The sequence below is a fragment of the Barbatula barbatula genome, assembly GCF_947034865.1.
Source record: "Barbatula barbatula genome assembly, chromosome: 3".
NCBI classification, from domain to species: domain Eukaryota; kingdom Metazoa; phylum Chordata; class Actinopteri; order Cypriniformes; family Nemacheilidae; genus Barbatula; species Barbatula barbatula.
Genome location: NC_136764.1, coordinates 873,418 through 885,980, shown reverse-complemented (window position 1 = coordinate 885,980; position 12,563 = coordinate 873,418). Strand labels below are relative to the sequence as shown.

The 12,563-nt window shown below is 43.6% G+C and overlaps 1 protein-coding gene across 1 annotated transcript in view; it reads right to left on the bottom strand.

Moving 5' to 3' along the window:
• slc22a23 (solute carrier family 22 member 23) overlaps nt 1-7,072 on the bottom strand; it is a 39,312-nt gene extending 32,240 nt beyond the window's left edge. The window contains exon 1 of the mRNA XM_079451579.1: nt 6,165-7,072. Coding sequence (XP_079307705.1) covers nt 6,165-6,566 — 402 coding nt within the window. The 5' untranslated portion in view covers nt 6,567-7,072. The remainder of the gene's footprint in view (nt 1-6,164) is intronic.
• Nucleotides 7,073-12,563: the final 5,491 nt, after the last annotated feature.

The window sequence follows — 12,563 nt, the reverse complement described above, 5'->3', positions numbered from 1 at the left end:
GTGTTATTGGCTTTGAGAGGTTGTTATCTGGGAATAATGAGCCTGCAAATGTCTCGAATGGCCAATCAGAATCAGCATTCCAACGAGCCGTGTTATAAATGGCATCATTATGTTCATCAAATGAAAAAGTAGCATTTGCGCGTTTGGCAGGTGCTTTTGTCCAAACTCCAAAGTGACTTCAATACAATTTTATCGGTATGTGTTACCCGTGGATCAAACCCATGACCTTTACATTGCTAACGCAACGATATACCAAGTGAGCTATATGCAGTAGATCGTCCAACAAATGTTTTAAATCCTCTTTCACTAAACTAAACAAGAAAGGTCAGTTAATGTTTTTACTCCACTGTCATTGACTCCAAACCCTTCAGGCCAAATCATGACCTTTATGTCAAAATGCGACCATCCGTATCTCCCAGTGATGATATTCTCCTATTCATTTCACATCATCCTATTAAATTGAAATCCTGGGGGGCCTACAATGCAATTAGAATAGTCCTCATAATCTACAGGGCTCTCCCGCTTGAGTTTCACAGGCTGCACAAGGACACCAGAATAAGAACGTGGCTCTATTTTCAAGGGACTTTTCCAACTTGACAACTCCGTCCTTGTGACCATCACATTCCTTTAACACTGTCCTTTAGAAAAAAGAGACAGATTTCTTTTTGAACGCTGCACAGAGACAACAGAGACAAACCTGCTGTTTATCATTTAACATTTTTAGACTAAGTATTTCTGTTGGCTATCTCACAGAAGGTCCATTACGGTAAAAATGTTTATTAGAGCTAACCATCCAAGTCGATCTTGGAGAAAGTCACTTTCAGGGCCCTGAACTCCACAGACAGAAGTCATCCATGAGGATGTATTTTAGATGAGGAAGCACGGACAGAAGCAGAGGTTTTTTCAGTACACTCTTTCAATCGTAGAGTTCCAGTTTTGTGGTCTATATCATAATTAACCAAATAACTTCCCATAATGCCAAAGCGAACATGTTTGAATAAAACACACAAGTTAAGTCTCTCAATTAACTACACAGTTTCATCCATTGATCAATCTTGCAAGTTAGGGATGTTAAGATTCACAGTGAGCTGGGTTGAAAATCAATTATTATATGTGTAATGTCTAGAGACTATGAGTCGGTCAACTCCAAACGCATTTTCAGTAATATCTGCCTGGGTCACTTAAGGACAGATGAGATGCTTCCTGTAATGTCACTCCAGCACTCTATCATCCTTACTGTCTGGGACTTTGCGGTAACATATTCTGTCTATAGATATTGACAAAACACTACAGTGCTATGACTTAAATGGGGTTCTCAATATGGATGGATGATCTAGCGAACTTAGTCCCGTCTTCTATTAAAAAAACAGGCAGTTGTTTAAGACTACAGAGTCTCTGGGAAAGCAGCTTTGTACCGTGTTTTGAATTACTTGCCAACCTTTGCACACACACAGTTGTTAAATCGGTCTTTTGTGTGATTAAAGAGAAATGTCCTTTCCCATTCAACTAGGTAAGACATGGTCTTGTTTGCTGAAATAGAAGCAATGCACAGTGCTGTGACTTTTATTCTGTCATCATTTACTCACCACTTTGATTGTTATACAAATATATTTGGATTACTGATTGGATTGGATTGGATTCAATTTATTGTCATTACACACATACAAGTACAGTGCAACGAAATGTATTACCAACCGTTTGTGTATCCAAACAATTCTAGGAACAGAAAATGGTAGTCAAATGGCGCTTTTCCACTGTATGGTACCGTCAGGTTTAGTACGACGCTACTGCCGTAACATCATCGTGAACGTGACATAAAAACACGCACAACACAGGAGATATATGGAGCATATCGATAGCGGATGGCAGCAAATCAAAATACTGCTAAAATACCAGAGAGTTTGGGAAAGACAGACAGGCAGACAACGATTGTTTGGTTTGCTCGACGGCGCACTAGGGTAAACTAATTTAGCATTTAGCATTGCGTTGAGGGTCTCAATCTCTATATAACGCGTATAACCAAAAAATGCCAATATTACGTATTAGAAAATTACAAAAAAAATCAAAAAGATTTCAGCCGCTGTTAGATTATTAATGATAATCTTGAATCAAAAGTTGACTTGACTATTAAAATGCATATTCTTGTGTTGCAAATCCAATAAAGCTGGTAATGATTCTCTCGGCCCAATCAGTGATCCGGATGTAAACACGTTACATTTTGGTATCGGTACAGTATGCTTGGAACCTCAACCGAGCTGGTACTAAAGGCGGGCGTACACGGTGCGATTTTTGCTGTCGTACGAGTTCGCATGCGATTTTTTTCAATCGTGTGGAAATCGTGTATGCTCGTATGGTCGCGGCTCGTATCAAGTGCGAGGAATTACGATCCGAGCAGAGCGCCTTACGAGCACTTCCCGACCTCCCGAACATTTTTAAACATGTCTAAAAAGTTCGTGAGCTATCGGTTTGAATTCGTGACATGTGTGCGGTTGAACGAGCCGATTTGTTGATCTATCTAAAGTTGACCAATCACGAACTAGGAAACCACAGAAGAAGATAGACAAAGATGGCTGCGCCACAGCGAATGTGGACTATTGAAAAAGAGGATAAACTCGCCGAAGTCTGGCAGGAACAGCGAGCGCTGTATGATGTTTCCAGCAGCGTGTACCATGACAGGGTCATCCGTGATGATATTTTACAGCGGATTTAAACATATAACAAAAGGCCTGAAGGCAGTTTTTTGCATCATGCTGACTCTGCATCACTTTTCTCCCACAATACAATATTTAGGCTATTCCATATCAAACATTTGGCCTGTAAAAACAGTATGTATACAATTATTATACCTAGACTATCCAGCAATAACATTTGTTCAAAAAATATATAAAAACGACGTTGCTATATGCACAAACTTGCGTGACACGCTATGGTTATATACTTTGCCATATCTTCCACGACCACATCAAAGCATGCGCACACAGATACACAGCTGTTTTTGAAGAACTGAAAGTCCATGCTTTTCTCTGCTCTTCAGCCAAACTCTTTGCCATGCCCTTCTTTTTCTTTTCTTTTTTATTCTTTCGCAAGCCATTGCTGCCACAAAAAAAGCAAATCTTCCTCTGACTCCATGTTTTTGGCGCGGAACTTTGTGCGATTGCTTCGGAAATCGGCAGGTCGTAAAATCGTGTCGTATATCACCTCGTCCGTATGATTTTCAGATAAACTCACTCGTGACGTGTGCGTGGACATACGATCTTCCGACCATCAGAATTCGCACCGTGTACGCCCGCCTTAAAAGGAGTATCAGGTACTAGGTACTGGACCCAGTGGAAAACCCCTCAAAAGTGAGCTTTACCCCGCCATACCGTACAGTACTATGCAGTGTAAAAGCATCTATTGGTGCACCAGAACTCTTGGTTTCCTATACTCTTTAAACATCTTCTTTGGTGTTGAATACAAACAATTACATATACGCTATCCACTAAATAACTTTTTATTTTAAATCTTGTAATCTCTGTACCAACAGATTGTATATGTATGTAGGCTTTTTGAAGATTTGAAGACGCAACAAAACACCCAATAAATCTCCATTACACCACATAACCTGGTGTCATCCTATTAAAGAAGCTATAACCTCAGGAACAAACAAAGGTGTCACAGACAAAACCTTGTCCAACCTACCTACTGAAAGACCATCAAACAATAAAATGAAGAAACAACAAGGCAGCTTTAAAACCACCATCTTAAACATGCAGGCGACAACAAAATACAAAGCATGTTTTCGTTTTCAATTGTTTTTTTACAAAAATGCCAGATGCCTTTACATTCGCAGTGATAGTTGTAAGGCTATGTATGTCGCATGAAAACAGTACAATAAATCTGATCAGTTAGAAAGGTAACAGGATCCCCCTGAATCGCCATGCTAAAGTTTGGCATTTCTAAGAAGTTACTTGGTAACATTTTCTAGATGGTAACTGGTTTAGATCAAAAGCTAGCTTAACTATGTTAAGAATTTGTTCAAAATGCTAAGCCTAGACGAGCAAGTAACAGTGATGCTTCCCTTAACAAACACCATATATAAGAATAATGCCCACAGATGTTCTCTTCATTCACACTTCAGAAATGAATGGTGAAAAGCATTGAAGTCCAAGAACATTAGCAGGTCAAACAATAGTTGAAGGGTGCGGTCTTGCTCATCCGGCTTGCTCCTACAGTAAGTAAATATGAAATATATGATGAAAACACCTCGAAGCTGGAAACCTCCTATGACTATAACCATCTTTCTAACAGCAGCACAAACACTTGGAATCAATCCTACGATAGATTTTGACCAAAGCGGTTTGGTCGACAGAGATGGAAGAAAAACGAATTATCCTCTAACTGACTCAGACAAAATGTCAAATATTCTCTATTTAGCAGCATCAGCGGCTTTAGAGAGAAACGCCTGAGCTTGCATTTCAGCACTGACATTTTTTTCAAAGAGAGACAGAACGTAGACTTGGGTGCTGTTTACATTTGCCAATTGTCGTATAAAAACAGCTTTTGAAAACGGTCCGCGTCTATACTGCCATTTTCAGAAACAAATCTGCGTTTACCGAAAACACGTGTCACATGACCATTCAGACACGCTGGGCATGCGCGCACAAATGTTAACAGTTGCATGCGCATACATGCAGTACAAGTTGGTTGTTGATGACAGTTGGTTACTAGTCACAGACCGGCCAGAACAAAACCAACATGATGGCGATGAAAAGCAAAGACATCTTAGTGTGAATAGAGGAGTTGTTATCAATGTTATTTAAAATCTCTCGCGTTGCAGCAAGAAACCAAGTGCATTGATCAATGATCACCACCTCCTAAACAGATGAAAGAAAGAGTACAGTATGACTGAGGCTTTGCCTGAGAATATACGCAGATGTTCATTAAAGATTTCATTTGAGACAAACTAGCAAAGTCATGAGTAAATTGATGCCTTTGTGCATTTTTGCTGATTCACAGCCTGCCGTCTGATTCTTTTACGGTTTATCCTCAGAATTCCGGATGAGACAGCTTTATATTTTGGATTTGTATAAAGTCATTTTCGAGCGTGCTCCACCTTTCACACTTCCCTATGAAGTGCTAAAAACAGACCGTGACCCCACGAAGTATCGAGATGCTAATTCCTCATGTCAGAAAATATCAAAACATCAAACCAAGTGGCAACCGCAAACACACGATAGCTGTTCTCTGACTTTAAGTCAACTGGTGTCCGCGTCAAGTCAAGTCAGCTTTATTTATATTGCGCTTTTTACAATTTCCATTGTTACGAAGAAGCTGTACAAGAAAACATATCGACTGTAAGTCAAAACACAGGTCAAATATCAGACAGACTATACATTCTCATATGCGGTGTTATACAATTCTAGCTGTATAGTTAGCAGAGGTTGGATCCCAGCAGAAAGCGTCCCGATACTTTCTTAAATGTGAACAATGCGTTTCATTTCCATCATAAGATAGTATATTGCTAAAAGGGTTTCCACTTGGTTTGATACCATAGTTGACAAATCGTGCTTTTAATCGTGTCTGATCTAATAAATTCAATTAAAAAAACTAAAATGGCCGGATGAATACGATTGGTTGAAACACCATCGACCCTCTGGCATTAGGAGCATCATCCGAAGTGATGGAATTAAACGAGTCTCTTCCTGAGGTCGCTTGAGGAACAAGCGGCTTATCTCGAACGCGCATAACGTGACGCTAATATGATAAAAGAAAGCCACCGGACGTGTTTGAGATTATCTCCGTGTCTCGGGCAATCCATGGCGTTGACCCACATTCACTATATTGCACGATACATTGATACGGTGGGCAAACAAAGGCGAACGACCAAACGATTAAAAGGCAGCAGTGGGTGTACCGAGGTCGGTTATGTCATCCAGTCAGTCAGCGTGAGGGGAACCCGGTGACATCCCCCCGTGATGGGTGTCGAATGCCCTGTCTGTCTGTCGTCGTCTTTCGCAATATGTTCCATAAATAAACTGACTTTACCACATGTACACACACCGAGAGCCGTTTGGGATAAATCCATCACATCACCGCTTCTCACCAACGAACTTTCCTGTCAGACAAACGGTCGCGAGCAACTGTTGATGAAAAGACGATAAAACGTCGCGTCGTGATCTTACCTTGGTGACAACATTGTGATCAAGTCCGGTTTCCAGCTCGTGTCCCGACTGCACGCAGACGCACTGCGATGAGGACCGATCGGTGCCGTTGCTCCCGTTGCTCACGCCGCCGAACGCGGGCGCCGCGACCGACGGGTCGCTTCTGTTCGAGTGCACGCGGGCACACGCGCCGTTGTTGGGCTGCCCGAGGAGGAAATTGTCCGAAAATTGGCTGAAACCGATGAATATCGCGGGGATGCACGTCAAGACGACCAGCTGCATCTGGAATCTCCCGAAGCCTCCCAGACTGGCGAAGACGCCGTCGATCTGAGAGAGCAACTCGGGCGTTCGGCTCGTTTCGGGGGTGACGAAGCCGTTCTCCGGTGGATGAGGCTGAGAAACGGCCATCACCGTCTCGCACATGCCGCCCGCAGCCCGGTTCTGTAATGCGTCAGGTCCCCGTTCGCGCTCGATGAACGCTATATTGACAGCGGCTGTCGTCGGAGATTAGGGAGTGGTGCGCGTGTCTTCGCCCATTTATACAGCGAGCCGTCACGAAGCGTTCGGTGGGTTTAAACGAGCGTAGAGTTCACGAGCGCTCCGCCATTCGGACGCGTTCACGGTCCCGAGTCTTTAAACGGCGAAGCGATTCGTTTCGTTGGCGATCCGAGCCGGAAGATGAAAACAACCCTGCCCCCTTCCGCCGTTCGCAGCCACAGGTAACACACCTGTCACGAACTGCGCGCGGCCACGCGGAGCCGCTGCGCTCGACGTGACACGCCGACGCGCGTCATGTGATCCGGCGAGATCTGTCGTGTCGATTAAAGCGGTCCGTTGACAAACGCTCGAACTCTTCAGGTGATAAAGAGACAATAAACACGATAAAACACGCGTGAAGACGGAACCGCGAGCGAACCTCCGCCCTCCGCGCGCGCAACTTGTCATACACGTACATACACATGAGTTTTTTTATCTCAATCGTTTCCTTTAGAAAGAAAACGTCTTATTTGGATTAGATAATGTTGTCGGTTCGTATTTTTCTGTAATAACGCTTAAAACAATATCGTTTAAAGGGCGATGATCGTTTTGTGGTAGCTGACGCCCCCTTCTGGTCGATGCTGGTAGTAGCGCCGACTTGAACACTAGTGTTAAACAAAAACGCAAAATCTATCTGTTTTTGTGTTGAAGCGTTGTCGCTAGATTTATCAGTTTACACGCACGTAGGTATTAAAACGAGGCTTTATCTAGTGTTTTAAATGCAAATCACCTATTCTTGTTATCGCGAAGTTTCGTCACTTAGGCAAGTCTGCCCTCTAGTGGCGACAAGCTGAATTACTCGAATAACTTACTTGAGTTTATTAAGTAATTTCATTTTGTATGTCTTTTATTGCCCTGTCCCTGTGCACAAGGCATTACATCATTATTTTGTTAATGGGTGTTGGCGCAGTTCGGTCTCAAAAGTTCTCTGAAATACATTCTTTTGTGTTTTGCAGAAGATCATACAGGTCTGAAACGACGAGAGGCTGAATAACTGATGACAGCATGTTTATTCTGGGAGGAACTATCGCTTTAACACTAGTCTGTTTCAAGCACATATCTTATAAAACATCAAAGCCATTGTTTTGTGTTTAGATGCACATCGGTAATGTTGCGTTCTAAGCTCAGTTTATAAAGATATGGGACTACTAACATAAGCTATCTGTCTGGAAAACCACCGCAAAATACAGAAATGTTATTTCAGATCGATTTGACAGTTTACACAGAGAGCCTATCAGAGATCACGCTTTTTGTTGATAAATCCTCAGAAACACAATGAGTTTACTCTACTGTTAGTCAGTTGAATCTGTTGTGTAATTGTATTGCTTTATGTTTGTCTCCTTGACATCAACCCCTGGTAATGTGTGTGTGAGCATTCATCTGCGGTTGCACAGAGATGGTAGCTGGCCACACCTTTTACTAGAAATCTCCAAGCTTTGATTCCGGCCGTGAGTCATACTCTCTTCAGCCGCCGGTGAAAAATAACGCTGACTTCATTGACTCGGATACGGCTTTAGTTCCTATAGATTGATTTAACTGTACATTCATGAAGGTTTCAATGGACTTGAAAATGAAACACACGTATGTGCAGTTTTAATAAATATCAGGTTCGATGAAAATGATTTGTGAAGTTATTACTCTCGGCCTAAACACTTCTTTTTGTGTCATAAACAATACGCTTAATACTGGCTAAGAAGTAATATATAAGCCCACGAGAAGGGTATTTAATGGCAGGGTCCCACTGTGACAACATGCCCCATGTAGTGACGCAAACAGTGGGGCATGTTGTCACACAAGTCTCTGGGAAAAGTTTGTGCTTTCCCTTGTGAATGATGTCGGATAAGACTAAGCCGTGTGTAACTGTACTAAAGCTTTTATCCAGCTGTGACTGTGATATGATGTAAGAGACGAAAAACGGTAGTAAGGCAGTAAAACGGGGCATGGCCGTGGTCTATGAAGTCATGAGGTGTGTAATATCACGTGACTAATTCTGTGCGCGCGTGTGTTAAATGGTTTTGATGTCTAAGTGTTGGAGTTATTCACCGGCGATGAAACTGGGCAAACGTTCAAGTGCTTTCTGTACTGTGACTTTTTTTAAAGTTTCTTCTTTGGTTACGTAAAATCACTTCTGACTGCAAAGGTTCGGTGTCTGTTCATCACAATCTTATTGATTCAAGGTTGGTTTTATGCTGGTATGGTTAGTATCATCCACCTAAACCAGTGGCTACATGGTCTTGCCTTAGAATAAAAATAATTATAATGCAATTAATTATGATTGGGATAAAACCAGTTTGGATCAAAACCCTGTCTGTGTGTGTGGGAGTTCACTGCTCAGGGTGTGTCGTGAACATGTGTTGTCATGAAAGGATTGCAAGCGGGAACCGAGCAGGTGAAGACACGGACTATTTAAGCAGCCACACCTGACTGTGACAGAAGTGGAGAGAACCGAGGAGATGTGGGGGCCCCACCCCTAGAAACCACTCCTGGTTCTGTCTGGAAGTAAACATCTGTCAGCGTAACCTGCTCGCAAAATATTTGGCCACAATAATGTGAGATATCATGCCTGTTGCTGTGACAACCCTCGGCCAATCAGAAATGCTCCCGGTCCGACAGTCTTTCTGCTGGTTTCAGTTTACTGACAGCTGATTGGCTGGATGGGTCTTTGGAACGAGGGCGTGTTGCTGAAGTGAGCAAAATGGCAAAAATAACTTACATAACTCGCTGGTTAGCCTGGGAATGTTTCCAAGTAATCTTGTAGTTATCTATGAACTTAAATGACACCTTTTCAGTCCCAGTTCAAACACAAAGGATAACAATGTAATATTTCGTTTTTATTTCAAATTTTGACTTTTCCAAATTTAAAGTCCCAGTGAAATAAAAAATGACAACGCCCACTTTTTCATGAAATATTGCAGCGTTTATTGTAAATAGTTCAGCAATGTGGGTCATTCTGTTTTAAAATCTGAAAATGCACCCTGTCGTGACCGTTCATCTTTTAAAGACGTATGTTAGTCGGCTTGGGCGGAGCATCCGTTAACTCCTCCCCTTCAACTGTCAGTCTGCTGCCAGATCTATTTCAAAATGCAACGGCTGTTTTTATACATCCAATCAAACCACAGAGAAAGACGAAAGCCACGGTCACTATTTTTCTCTTTCTAAATTCCATTTCACTGGGAATTGAAATGCCTCCAAATACAGAAGTAAAAACGATCGCAGCTTCCGTTTCGTGGCGACTTTAAGACAAATTGGTTAAGTTAAGTGTGTGAGTGGAAGCGCCGGTTTTTTCATGCATAGACTCTTATCAGCGCAACAATTAAGTGTGCAATAACTGAACACAGAAATGAAAGAGGCCTGGTATGTCTGTAGGTGTGTGTCGCTCTTTATAATTGAGATTAAGAGAAACACAATGTTCCTAAGTATATATTTTACTAGTGTTTCGTCATCCTCGTCCTGGGGATTCACAGTTCACACATCTGATTGATTCAAAGCTTCAGTTGAAGTGGGTGTGTCAGATAACAAATGAAAAGTGCAGCACTGCGGGTCCTCAAAGAATGACTTTATTACAGTAATAAATGACCCTTACATACTATTAAATGCTTTACAGTGTCTTTGGGGTAGACTGGGTGTGCCTTAGTTAAGTTAAAGAAAATTATACATCCCAAGAGCAAAAAGGTGCACTTGGTTTTGATCTTATCAACCATTGGTAAACTTGTCAGCTTACAGTTACTTGTTGATGGCGAACCAAGAACATGATTTTCAAGATGTGGGACTTAACCATGTTGGCAACTCAACAAAGACATTTCGTCTTCAAGACAGCTTGATTATTTTCAATAGTTTGATTATTAGTGTCAATTTCGCATTGTTTTACTATTATAGAGCCAGCATGTGGCTAAGTTCTGTCACATAAGCCCAGTATTTGACTTACATGTGTCAGTTCTTGAAATAAAATATGCTTGCTACTTTATTTTTGTATACTGTCATCACATGAATAGAAAGTTTAATATTGTTAGATAACGGTTGATATATTTCTTTTCTCAAAGGTTTAATTCCGTCTAGTTTGCAAAACTACGTTTTTGCAAAAGAACAAAATAATGATGCTTATATGGCTGAAAAAGTGACATATTGTCAAATGGAGTTATGACCTTTTTTATTGGGGTGAGGCTTTTGAAATGTTTGCTCATCATTCTGGAGTACAACCATACTTTCAAGAAATAGGTGTCTATTTGCACTCAAACCTGTAAAAAGTGCAACAATCTAAAAGAGGATGGCGCATGAGGATGGCGCATGAGGATGGCGCATGAGGATGGCGCAGGAGGATGGCGCAGGAGGATGGCGCATGAGGATGGCGCATGAGGATGGCGCAGGAGGATGGCGCAGGAGGATGACGCAGGAGGATGGCGCAGGAGGATGGCGCAGGAGGATGGCGCAGGAGGATGGCGCAGGAGGATGACGCATGAGGATGGCGCATGAGGATGGCGCAGGAGGATGACGCAGGAGGATGACGCAGGAGGATGGCGCAGGAGGATGGCGCATGAGGATGGCGCAGGAGGATAGCGCATGAGGATGACGCATGAGGATGGCGCATGAGGATGACGCATGAGGATGACGCAGGAGGATGGCGCATGAGGATGGCTCAGGAGGATGACGCATGAGGATGGCGCAGGAGGATGGCGCATGAGGATGGCGCATGAGGATGACGCATGAGGATGGCGCATGAGGATGGCGCATGAGGATGGCGCATGAGGATGGCTCAGGAGGATGACGCATGAGGATGGCGCATGAGGATGGCGCATGAGGATGGCGCATGAGGATGGCGCATGAGGATGGCTCAGGAGGATGACGCATGAGGATGGCGCATGAGGATGACGCATGAGGATGGCGCATGAGGATGACGCATGAGGATGACGCAGGAGGATGGCGCATGAGGATGGCTCAGGAGGATGACGCATGAGGATGGCGCAGGAGGATGGCGCATGAGGATGGCGCATGAGGATGACGCATGAGGATGGCGCATGAGGATGGCGCATGAGGATGGCGCATGAGGATGGCTCAGGAGGATGACGCATGAGGATGGCGCATGAGGATGGCGCATGAGGATGGCGCATGAGGATGGCGCATGAGGATGGCTCAGGAGGATGACGCATGAGGATGGCGCAGGAGGATGGCGCATGAGGATGGCGCAGGAGGATGGCGCATGAGGATGACGCATGAGGATGGCGCATGAGGATGACGCATGAGGATGGCGCATGAGGATGGCGCAGGAGGATGGCGCATGAGGATGGCGCAGGAGGATGGCGCATGAGGATGACGCATGAGGATGGCGCATGAGGATGGCGCAGGAGGATGGCGCATGAGGATGGCGCATGAGGATGACGCATGAGGATGGCGCATGAGGATGGCGCAGGAGGATGGCGCATGAGGATGACGCATGAGGATGGCGCATGAGGATGACGCATGAGGATGGCGCAGGAGGATGGCGCAGGAGGATGGCGCAGGAGGATGGCTAAGGAGGATGGCGCAGGAGGATGGCGCATGAGGATGGCGCAGGAGGATGGCGCATGAGGATGACATATTATTGGCATATTGGCAGTTTGTTAGTACTTATAAAGCACTTGTTCTGCATGACCATAGTGTGCATCCCTAATCCTACACGATACCTAAACCTAACAACTACCTTACAATCTATTAACACTAAGAGTTTATTGGGGAAAAAGTCATAGTTAATGGTTTGTTAATAGCAGGATTTACCCCCCATATTGAAGTGTACCCGGGACGACTTTTATCTTTAAAACGGTCTGTTTTGGAGTGTATTTGAACGAGCTCTTGCTTCTGACCTGGAGCTCAAGAAAAGCTTGTGTGATAGAAAAAATTGTGATAGAAAGA